Source organism: Crocodylus porosus, unplaced genomic scaffold (genome assembly GCF_001723895.1).
Source record: "Crocodylus porosus isolate Cpor-Errol unplaced genomic scaffold, CroPor_comp1, whole genome shotgun sequence".
In the NCBI taxonomy this organism is placed as follows: Eukaryota; Metazoa; Chordata; order Crocodylia; family Crocodylidae; genus Crocodylus; species Crocodylus porosus.
Genome location: NW_017728906.1, coordinates 112,188,618 through 112,200,436, shown reverse-complemented (window position 1 = coordinate 112,200,436; position 11,819 = coordinate 112,188,618). Strand labels below are relative to the sequence as shown.

Below are 11,819 nucleotides of genomic sequence, written 5' to 3'. Positions count from 1 at the left end.
AGGGGTGATCTGATGGCCACCTATAAGTTTATCAGGGGTGACCACCAGGATCTGGGGGAACATTTGTTCACCAGACTGCCCCAAGGGATGACGAGGTTGAATGGTCATAAACTACTTCAAGTCCATTTCAGGCTGGACATAAGGAAAAATGTCTTTACTATCTGAGCCCCCAAGGTCTGGAACAGTCTGCCATCACAGGTGGTTCAAGCACCTACTTTGTACACCTTCAAGAGCAAATTGGATGCTTGTCTTGCTGGGATCCTATGACCCCAGGTGACTTCCTGGCCTTTGGGTGGGGGGCTGGACTTGATGATCTTCCGAGGTCCCTTACAGCCTTAATGTCTATGAAATCTATGAAATCTATGAAATCCCAAAGGTTGCAGGTGGCGAAGTAAGTCTGAGCTAGCCCTGGCTGGTCTCAGATTCTCTGGCCCTACCCCCTCCCCTCTGGACAGGGATTAGGGTTTTGCACCCTATTTGCAAGCAGCAGATTGCAGGCTGGAAATCTGCCAGCCTGTGGAGAGATGTTTGCAAAGGAGGAAAGCTGTGGTTTCCCTCTTCAAAGGGGAAAAAAATCTGTGTTTTTCTCTTTTAAAGGAGAAAATCCATGTTTTTCCACAGGAAACAGAAAACCCAGATCCCTGATTATGACTCAATTGGATGCATGTACATGTGTGCTTTACTGCATAGTTGATTAATTGGCTCCATGGTGAAATGTCACCAACTACACGTGCGCCAGTGTTAGGGCACAGGAAATTAGCTGCACGGTAAGATAGTACTATGTTATGGTGGAGTCATATACTGCATAGAAATGCATGTGTGGATAATGACCAGGACTGCAGCAGTTTGAGCAGCCCCAGGCTGGCAGCAGGCTCTGCGGGTCAGCCACATGGCTCTGCAGTTTTGGCACAATCATGCCCCAGCCAGCTCCTTCATCACCACCACCTGGAGCCTGGGGCTGACCTCTCAAATCTGCTGCCAGCCCAAAAGCAGCTGACTCTGACCCAAACTGCACCAGAGTTTATTGAGCTACATTAATGGCTCACGGAGATGCACCCATTTAGAATGACACTGGTTGGTGTTATTATAACAAGTAACAGTGTTTCAGTAAAATAGTGGCCCCATTATAAAAAAGTCAGAACTTCTATTTGTTTTTAGAGGGTCTGCTAAAAGTAGAGGAGAAAATCTTTACCATCTTATCTTTTCACTTACGACATTCACTTCTGAGACTGACTTTACTGAGGAAAGAAGCTGGAGTCTGTAACAGGAAATAATCTCCATTCCTTTCCTTTTTTAGGTACCTGATGGGTAAAAATTGACTGAAACATGCTTACAGGTCAAAATGGCACTTTCCAAGTCTTGTATGTTTTGGATGCCAAAGAAACTAAAGCAAAAAACTAGGGAAAGGTCCTTCTAGACTTGTATTCTTTTGAAGGAAGAAATGCTAAGCAGGCTGATCTTGCAATCACAAGACTGGCACATTCTGCTGTCCAATCCATTTTCTCTCATGAAGGGTTTTGAGAAGTTTTGGTCATCTACCACTAACAGTAACTCTCTTTAATGGTAGTCACTGGATTTGCGAGGATTTCACTTGAGTGGGAGTCAAATAACTGGATTGGATTATGTGTATGTGTATGTGCAAATGTATAGTGTCTTTTTTTCTTTTAAGCATCACTGATATTGCTAGATAAAAGTAAATGATGTATTACCTATTTTTAAAAATGTTAATACCATATTTACTGAAATAGAAAACTACACTTATTATAAGTTGACTCCCCCAGTAATTAGATTCTATATAAGGAAAATGTATAAATTTGTTATAATTTTCTAGGTATAGAATCTAATTATTGGAGATTTGCCTTGAATCTACTCCATCTCCACTGCTATAGCAGGGACAATAAATCTGGGGTATCAGAGGGCCCTTTGTCCTCTGCTTCCCCCCAGATGTTTTCCCTGGAAGTCTCTTCCCTCTTCTGTCAGACCCTGTTCTCCCTGTGCATGTGAAAGTGAGGAACAAATGTGAAAACAATAACCTTGAAATTAAGTATGGCCACAACAATTTGCATATAGTATTTATAGACTTAGGTCATCCAAAATTGATGCATGCTACTTTTCTCTTTTTTTTAAACTACTGCAAGTTTTAGTACAGGTGTTTCATAAATGCACTTCTGAGTAGTACTTTAGCTCCTATTTGTTTCTTGTATAAACTATGCATGGTATTACTGCAAAGCTAAAAGGCTCATGATTTACCACATGGCACTGGGCCTCACCAGTCAACAGCCTGGCACATATGTTTAGCAGGGTTAGCTGGTTTTCTCTGATTGAAAAAAAAAAAGTCCCCAGTTTTCAGTTAAAAAAAGTAACCCCAAATTCACATTTTTATGTGATTAGAATGAAACACCACTATATATAATGGCATTTCACTTTAATCCTGGAAAAATGTGAATTTGGGGTTACTTTTTTTAACTGAAAATTGGGGATCTTTTTAAATCAGAGAAAACCAGGATCCCCAATGATTAGTGTAGCCCCATGCTCCACAGTGACCACACAGCTCAGTAGTCTGAGTGGTCATGTCTACATGAGACATTTACTGCTGAGCTGCCTAATATTAGTTCCTCAGTAAAGTCTCTTTGTCTACATGTGCAGGCTTATTAGGCTGTAGTACACTAATAAATGCCACCAGAGATTAGTACTTGTAAATATAAGTATTATTCTGTGGTGGAATTATTTACTGTGCAGCAGCACATGTGTAGATACTGACTTGGCCAGCTGGGGCATAAGGGTGCTTCAGTGTGGGGTTGTCTGCCAGTTAGCCCTGCACTGAAGCATCCTTGTGCCTCATCCAGCCCCTCCACAGCACACTGAGCTGGGTTGGAGCAGCCCCATTCTGGCAAACTGACTCCCTGGGCTCTCTGCCAGCCAGGGCTGCTCCAACCTGACTCAACGTGCTATGGTCCTGGGCACATGTATAAATGCAGCTCCTGGGAGCAATGAACTCTGGCGTAATAATGTGCTGCATTAATTTCACATGTAGATGTATCCAGTATGTGTGCCTACTCCAGATACACCCTCACAAAGGCCTGATGTGTTAATTATCCTCCATTCATAACTGGAACTGGGAGCTCTTGTCACAAATCCTGAGACGCTCCAAAAATATATGTGCAGATGAGGTACAGCGCATGGAGGGTGGGACACAGTAGGCTGATAAAAGGGACATCACCAGGCTGTGAGAAGGATTGACAAAGGGATTTTGAATATGCAGTGTTGTGGCTTATCATGACTTAAAAAAGAGTTGGCAGTGAGGGGGATTGCACTTAATGGGCACTGCCATAAGTCTTATTCAGATGTGTTGCACTAACCATGCTTGTGGTAGATTCTCATCAACGTTTTTGGGAAGGTTGTTGGTGCTTGCTGCAGTCTTTCTGAGTGCTGGCCTGATATTGCAGTATCTCCAGGACTGGTGATCGTTCCCTCCTGGAGTAGCAACTGCCCATGGTTTTTCAAGGGACGCTCACACAAAAAAACAGTTCCCATCAGCATGTTTGCCAATGTGGGCCATGCGTTTTATAGTCACGCTTAGTGTTGGCTGAATCTAATCATCTTCATAGTTGGTTTTTATTGCTGAGCACATGATAGACAATGCATTTAGTGAGATTCCTTGTTTGTAATTATAAGATTATAAGAGGGGCTTTTTTCCCCACACCATTATGGGGGGAACCTTGTCCTGTATTTGAGTAAATGTGGTATAACCATTTTTTTTCTGTGTATAGGTATGTGAGTGTGAACAGTAATGCAATGTTCTGCCCCACTTGAAACAGTATAATAGACTGGGAATTATCAATCGTTATATAGTACAGACTTCAATTTAAGGGAGAGATGATCTTGCACAGCATCTCAGTTCCATTCCGTATAGCATGTACTACATCCTCTGTTACCCACAGTGACATAAAATTCTAACTGCAACAAAGTATTTGATTATTTTAAACTGTTTGTAGTGGTTGTTGTCTCTTAATATAGCTTTGTTTCTTGTCGTATGTGTTAGAGGCTGCTAATAGAAACAGCTAAGGCACTTTCTTTTCTTGCTTTCAACTACTTTTACAACCTTAAGCAAGAAAAAGAGGTGTTACCCATAATGTTTAGCACTAGGTCAATGTCCTAGGTATTGTTAATAACCCGATATTTTCCTGTCTTTACTACTGTAATTCACAAATGTACTTCATATCTCCAGATGAAATCTTATACATTAAAATATGCATTCAGCTACCTGTACCTACTCATTTCATTATTTTTAGTATCAGATAATACCCTAGGCAGCAGAATTCCAATCTAATATTTTCTAATACTCAGTGTAATGGGAAATAGACACATTTCTGTGCTTTTGACACTGGATAATCCTAGAGTGAATAACAAATAATTTTCTAGAAATCTACCCCTAACATCTCATCTAAGCATTTTACTTATGTATTTTTTCAGCAAATATGAGAATATTCACTAAATTTCACAGAAAGATTTTAACTGCAGCAATAAAATAGTTAAAATGAACATTCCAAAATAGAGAGATAAGCAAGATCTGTGGTTTCTGTTGACTGTAATTACACATTTGTGCTCAGCTGCCTATAATTATATGTTATCTTCTCTAGAAAAAGATGGCTGAAAATTGACATTTAAACCATCTGCCCTTCTTACTGCTTTTGGTCAGACATCTATAGAGGATGAAATTTGTTAGTGCTACTGTATTAACTTTAGCTTTGCCTCAGGACACATTTACTTACAGAATAATTGATCTTTCTGTTGTAATGCAGTTCATCTAATAAGTGCTAGAAGCTGCACACATTCCTATTTCTGTATTAAGTATGGATTGATTGTGTAAAAGAGGAAAATTTGATCAATACCAACTGTTAAATGAGAGAAAATGATCAGACACATTCTACACAGAGATATGTTTTCATTATTAAGTTCCTTTCTATAATGTATAGTGGCAATATTGGGCTACTTCACTCAAACGGAGTATGGTTATAAAGAACATACTTACAAATTAATGTAATGCACATGTTACATTCACGAGTAAAGCTGATGGGATCTAACTGTAAATTATTGGGTTTTGTCAGTTTGGAGAAAGTGGGTCAGTTTTCTGTGTTCTGAATTACTGATTGCATCTCCAATAGAATAAAAGCAAACTGAAAACAATAAAGATTTTAGAATTGTAACTGAAATCAGAATATATCCCAGCAGATGAGAAATGGTAATTGTTAATATGCAATTCCTATTCAATTAAATACTCAGGGGGTGGGGAAACAGGATAAAAATATATGGACGTTTATTTTGTTTTAATTTAATTTTTTTCTTAAAGATGGGAAAACACTATAGCTGAAAAGGAGTCTAATGAATATATTTTCAGCATTACAGTCTTGAATTTATTTGTACATTCATGTTACACAGTAGAAATTGTAAATGTAAAATAGCTCTGTGCCTTGTATAGATAAAAGCCTGCGTTTTTTAATACCTATGTATAACCCCTTGTATCAGTTATTTTAATATACTATAGATATTAATGGTAACTAATTTTAACATTCAGGGAAGTGGGAGAGCATGAGCTTTCAAATAGTTAAAAGAAGACAGAGGCACATGGTTCTCTCTTGCCACAGAGAACATGAGGAAATGGGTTTAAACTACAACAAAGCAGATTTAGATCAACTCCCTGGAAAACTTCCTAACCTTAAGAGCAATGGGCCCTCACTGTTCAACATCTTCATCAATGAATTGGATGAGCGTGTTGTAACTGTTTTATTTTTTTTCTTCTGTATAACTGCCGCGTGGCACTCTCACATTTATGTATCCTTGAAGTCTTAACTAGTAAGCTAAATGAGCACTTTGTATTTTTCTCTGTTGGCATTAAGCTACACATACGCATTTTGTAGATTTCATTTCTTATCTAGAAGTGTTATTTTTGCAGAAATGAAACTTATGTAAAAAGTCTGCCTAGCAATTACTATGTAAAAGAAACTATCCTATCCCTGTATGCTCAGCTCATATCATAGTTAGTGTCACAGAGGCAGTCCAACCAACATCTATAAAGAGGCAAAGAAACAGAAAACAGCAGAGATGACGACCGGAAAACTCTATAGGCCCGATCACCCTATAGACCAGTTCTCAGCCTCTCTGTCTGAGCGTACCCCAGCGAAGACAAAGGCCTCAAAAATCCAACAACTGACAACGATTTACCGTGTTACAGTTTTGTACTGTATATCCCATTCATGAGCTATTGACCAGTTCTGGGACTTAAAGAGCCAGCAGCCGCACCTAGCTTTGGACTAGCTCCACTGTTGGAATGCAAGGGCTGGCTCTGGAACCCCGTGAACCAACAGACCCCCTTTGTATCCAGCATACTGTGGGGATGCAGTCAGGAAGGCCAGCCGCACCTTGTCATGCATCCACAGATGCATCTCAAGCAGGTCCAGGGAGGTGATACTCCCCCTCTGTGTGGCACTGGTCAGGCCACAGCTGGAGTACTGCATCCAGTTCTGCACTACACTTCAGGAGGCATGTGGACAACATGGAGAGGGTCCAGAGGAGGGCATGATCAGGACTCAGCAGGGCAGGCCCTATGGGGAGAGGTTAAGGGATCTGAACCTGTTCAGCCTCCACAAGAGAAGTTTGTGAATGGTACTGACCAGTTTGTAAATGGGATCTAGTGGACATTTACAAACTGGTCAGAGGGGACCAGCAGGCATTGCGGGAGTCCCTGTTCATCCGAGCACTACCCAGAGTGACAAGAAACAATGGTCACAAGCTGGCAGAGGGTAAATTCAGGCGAGATATCAGGAGGCTCTACTTCATTGTCAGGGTGGCTAGGATCTGGAACCAACTTCCAAGAGAAGTGGTGCTGGCTCCTACCCTGGGGGGCTTTAAGAGGAGGCTGGATGAACACCTTGCTGGGGTTGTTTGACCCCAGTACTCTTTCCTGCCATGGCAGGGGGTCGGACTTGATCTGCTCAGCTCCCTTCTGACCCTACAAACTATGAAACTATGGAACAAGCTACTTAAAGAAATGGTGGAATTCCTTCACTGGCTTTTTCAAGAGAAATCTCGATTAATGTGGAATAACTTCGAAATAGCATATATCCCTAATTCTGGGCACCTCAACAGTTATTGAGGTGCAATAAACCTACCAATTTAAAATAGCAGTATAATGCACTAAAACAGAAATAAATTATCCAACCAGTAATTTAAATAGGCAACAATGATAATATCTACAGGTTAAGCCTATTTTGCCCAATGCTGCAATTGCTTAAAAAACCTAGCACTTTCTTTTTCTCACAATCAGTCTGTGACTTAGTTTGGTTTCAACAAAAACCAATGACAAGTCTGTAAGCTATTAAATAGTCACAGTCCTTCAGATCATCTCATTTACATATAATGTTGACAAAATGATTAATAAGCGAATAAGTGCTAATAGAGAGAGTGACAAAATGGCAAAATCTTTGACTTGTAACAATGCATAGAAGTATTTTTTGCTTATTATTATTGATTGATGCTGTTACTTATTTTCCTTGTGTCTTGATGCAGAGACTTTATCGATAGCCTTCGACTGTATAGGACATTCTATGGAAGCCTGGCTGATCATCTGTGTATTAATGAGCTAGCAGCTGCTGATGGGCTACCTTGTTGGAATGGAGAAGATGTTGTAAAAAGGTACATTTTCATTCTATGACCTACAAAGAACCTTCATGTTTTCTTAGCTATTTTTTTCCTCCAGAATTATTTATAGTAGAATGGTTTTGAAAATTTGCCTGTATTTGGTTAAGAGCCAGTGTTTTGCAAAATAAATGAGTAAATCTTCTGCTGTTTAAAACATAAAATACAAACAGACAAAAAAAAAGACCCAACAAAAACAAAACAATTTCACAAAAAAACACACAACCTATATTTCACCCTTAACAAAATAAAGGACTAGCTCTCATCAACAGTTTTAGTTTACCACATTTTTGAAGCTTTCCTGGCACTTGTGTTGTTTGCTGCAACAAGGAAGGTTTGACATTTCTAAAATAAAATCAGAGTAAAAGAAACAAGACTTTTCCTTGAGGCTGCAAAAGATCAAGGTTGGTATTTTAAAAGGTTTCCTTTTGTGTGAATATTATGACAACAAGCTCAAGCCATTCATCTAAAACTTTCTTGGACTAAGAAGAATGAAGTATATGGCATACGTGCTGCATAGGGGATGCACAGGGGTGCACGTGAACCTGTGAGAATGCTGGTATATGAGAGCAAGCACTCATGGCTTAGGCAATGGGCAGGGGGGCAGGTGGGGTGCTGGTGCCCCCCCAAGAAGTGCTGCCAGCACTTCCGGGCTCGGCATCCATCTGTGGGGCAGATCCTGCCTCCCACTGCCACAACCAGCTGCAGATGGCCCCTGCTTTGCCCACTCTCACGGCTGATGTCAGCGTGGTTGGCTGTGGGTGGTCGCTGTCCCCCACACAGCCTCAGGAGACACGTGTTGCTTATGTTGTGTGGTTTAATATATGTGGTTTCTCATGAGCAGGGATCCTGGTTTTCTCTGATAAAAGAAAAATCCCCAATTTTTGGTTTAGAAAAAGTAACTCAAAATCCATTTTTCCATTTGTTGAAATGAAACACCACTAATATATACATATACATATACAAATGGTGACATTTCATTTTAATCATGGAAAAATATGGATTTTTGTTTACTTTTTTAAATCTGAAAATTGGGGGTTTTGTTATCAGAGAAAACCAGGATCCCTGCGCATGACAGCATTAAAAGTTAAGATAGTAAAATAAACTGTTAAAAGGTGAAACAAATACATTACTTTATGAAAGTAGTGACTTGTAGGCAGTCACTCAGTAACAGTGTCAGAAAACTGATAAATTCCCAAGCTCTAAGAGGTACTGTATTTACCCAAATCCAAGATGACTTCAAATTTAAGACAACCCCCCAGTAATTAGATTCTATATAGGGAAAATGTCTAAATTTGTTATAATTTTCCACATATGGAATCTAATTATCAGAGGCCATCTTCAATTCATCTCTCCTACCAGGGAAAGCAGCAGCTGGGGGGAATGTGGTGGGGGGACAGGTGGCTGAAGGGCCACATCTCTCTCACTTGTGCTCCCTGCAACCTGCCCCCCACAGCAGCACATGCACCTCTATCACCCATTCTGCCATTCCCCACAACCTCGGCCCCCTGCTTGCCCCCTGTAGCCTCTTTGCCCCCACCTGTACCCCACAAATTCTGTCCCCACAGCTGACTCTCCAGTGGAGCTCTGGCTACATTCCCACAGAGCACATGGAAACTAGGCCTCCTGCCATGTAGTAGTGGCAGTAGCAGCTTCAGCTTTGGGATGGCCAGGAAGGGGCTAGGGCTTCCATGTGCTACATGCCCAGGAGATAATGAAGCTGGAGCTGCATGCTACATGGAGATAATGAAGCTGGAGAGTTAGCAGGGTGGGGAGGAGGCAGAGACTGCAGGTTTCAGGATGGAAAAGGCGGCAGGGAAATGGCCTGGAGCAGAGGCTAGGGGGCTGCAAGGAGGGAGGGGAGAGGAGGCTGCAGGGGGCAGCAGCTGTTGCTGCTCTGACTCTTGCCCCAACCCAGGCTTGGGATCAGAGTAGAACTTCAGCAGCCACCTGCTCTCCCCCTACCCTCCCTTGTACTGGAATCCAAGACGAGGGGCTTTTTTCCCCCATGTTGTCTTGGATTCGAGTAAATACAGTAAATCTATGGAACCAGTATATATCATAGTGCACAGTACAATGGCATTTTGGATGACAGGAGGAGTTTCAGAAATCTGTAGTTTTTTCCTTTTGTTCATTCAGTTCCCAGAGCAAAGATCATTCTGAACTAGAATTACTAGGGGAGATTGAGATTGAAGTTTTAACAAATACATCTTAATCCATTTATATCGGTATCTCTGCTGTTAATACAAAACTGAAGTAATACAAAATTAGATGGGATTAACTTTATACCTTCATAACTTGTTATCAAAGCCTTATCAAAGAGAAGAAGAGGTAAGGAAAACTAATAATGACCATACCACTTGCATCTTTAAGTATCTTTTAAATATTTTGCATAGCCTTTGACTTCTATCTCTCAGGTTCTGTCTCAATCCTGCTTTCAACTTCTTACATCTTCTTTCTACTCCTCAGATGAATTATAACTTACCTTTATCAAATTTATTGATGAAAAGGTCAAATGAGAAATTTTATACTAAATTATTTACTGGTGGCTGAATTTCAAATATTACTACTTTCTATTGCTTATTATCTTGCTATTAGTATAATTTATACCCAATTGTGCAATTAGATATTATAATACAACTGTACTATTATATTTTAAAAAGAAATATGAATTGATCCTGCAGTATTTATCCAAGGGCAAAGAACTCTCAGTGTAGGATTTTATCCTATAGTGTTTGAAAATAAATTTAAAAATAGTTACAACCTTGATCCAGTAGTAATCCAAATAGCATTTAGTTGATTTGTAGTGAAATAGCGAAGAAAAAAGTTATACATATGTTACTATTTATTATTGTTGTTATTACTGTTTTTGTTATTGTTATTATTATTTCAAATATATGCCTGACCTTATATAAAAAAACACCTTGGAAACTATAGCTGGTAAGCTGTTGCATTTTCTTTGTAATTCTTTCTACTGTCGTGAAATGCCAGATTAGAGACTCCGACACCGCTTGGTGAGCTGCGGACTTTACGGCGCGAGTGAGTACGCGGCTTGTGGGGAGGGATAAGAGGTGGCTCGTCGACTGCCCTCAAGGTTCGCCTTACTGGCGCAAGTAGGTGAAATGCTATACGCTTTCAAAGTTTATAGTAAAAGGGTTTATTCAACTTACCTGGCCTCACCCTCTTACGAATAAGAGGGAAGACTGGCTGGAGCGAAGTTGCAGCTAAAGTATAAGTTCGGAGGTATGGTAAAAGCGGGTATGCAGTCTAAGTTATGCTGAGAGGCTGACGTTTGTTGTCAGGTTTTAGAGGCCTTTGATGGGTTTTCGCTGGGATACTCCCAGATGGGAGGCTGAGGACCGGCAACAGGGTGATCAAGCCTGAGGTTTATCTAGTCATCGTCTCTGCCATTTCCTGCTTCTTCGCCTCTTTATTGATGTTGGTTGGACTGCCTCTATGACACTAACTATGACATAAGCTAAGTGTGCAGGGATAGGATAGTTTCTTTTACATGGGTGTTGCTAGGCAGATTTTTACATTGGTTGCGTTTCTGCAGAAGTGAAACTTACAGGATATACAAGAAACTTATAAAATATGCATGCGCAGCTTGATACAAAATTCATGCACGTGGTAGACAAAGGAAATTTTGCACGCCTGGGAAATACAAAACTCGTGCCGGTAGACAAAGGAAATTTCACATGCGTGGGAAATACAAAACTCGCACCGGTAGACAAAGGAAATTTCGCACACAGGGGAAATACAAAACTCGCACGCGCAAAGCGCACACGATAGGATTTACTAAATAGACATTTTGGTTTGGATTAACTTACAGACAAGACTATAAAGTTACATAAATGTGAGAAATGCCATGCGGCAGTTATATAAAATGAAATAAAATATTTATATCTAGTAATATCCAGGAAAAAAAGAAAAGAAGGAAATATTTTTTTTAGTTTCTATGGACCTCATTACATGTTACTCTAAGTACTTGAGCACCCAGGAGGTGCACAGCCCCACCAGGGGAGACGCCTTGTTGGACCTAGTGCTGGCCACGGGTGATGACCTGGTGAGGGGGCTGCGGGTGCTCGACCACCTGGGCAACAGCTATCATTGCCTGCTGGAAT

The 11,819-nt window shown here is 40.6% G+C and overlaps 1 protein-coding gene across 1 annotated transcript in view; it reads left to right on the top strand.

Annotated features, from left to right (window-relative positions):
- GPC5 (glypican 5) overlaps positions 1–9,910 on the top strand; it is a 56,881-nt gene extending 46,971 nt beyond the window's left edge. Inside the window, exons 3-4 of the mRNA XM_019528499.1 lie at positions 7,567–7,692; positions 9,835–9,910. Coding sequence (XP_019384044.1) covers positions 7,567–7,692; positions 9,835–9,910 — 202 coding nt within the window. The remainder of the gene's footprint in view (positions 1–7,566; positions 7,693–9,834) is intronic.
- The last annotated feature ends 1,909 nt before the right edge of the window (positions 9,911–11,819 follow it).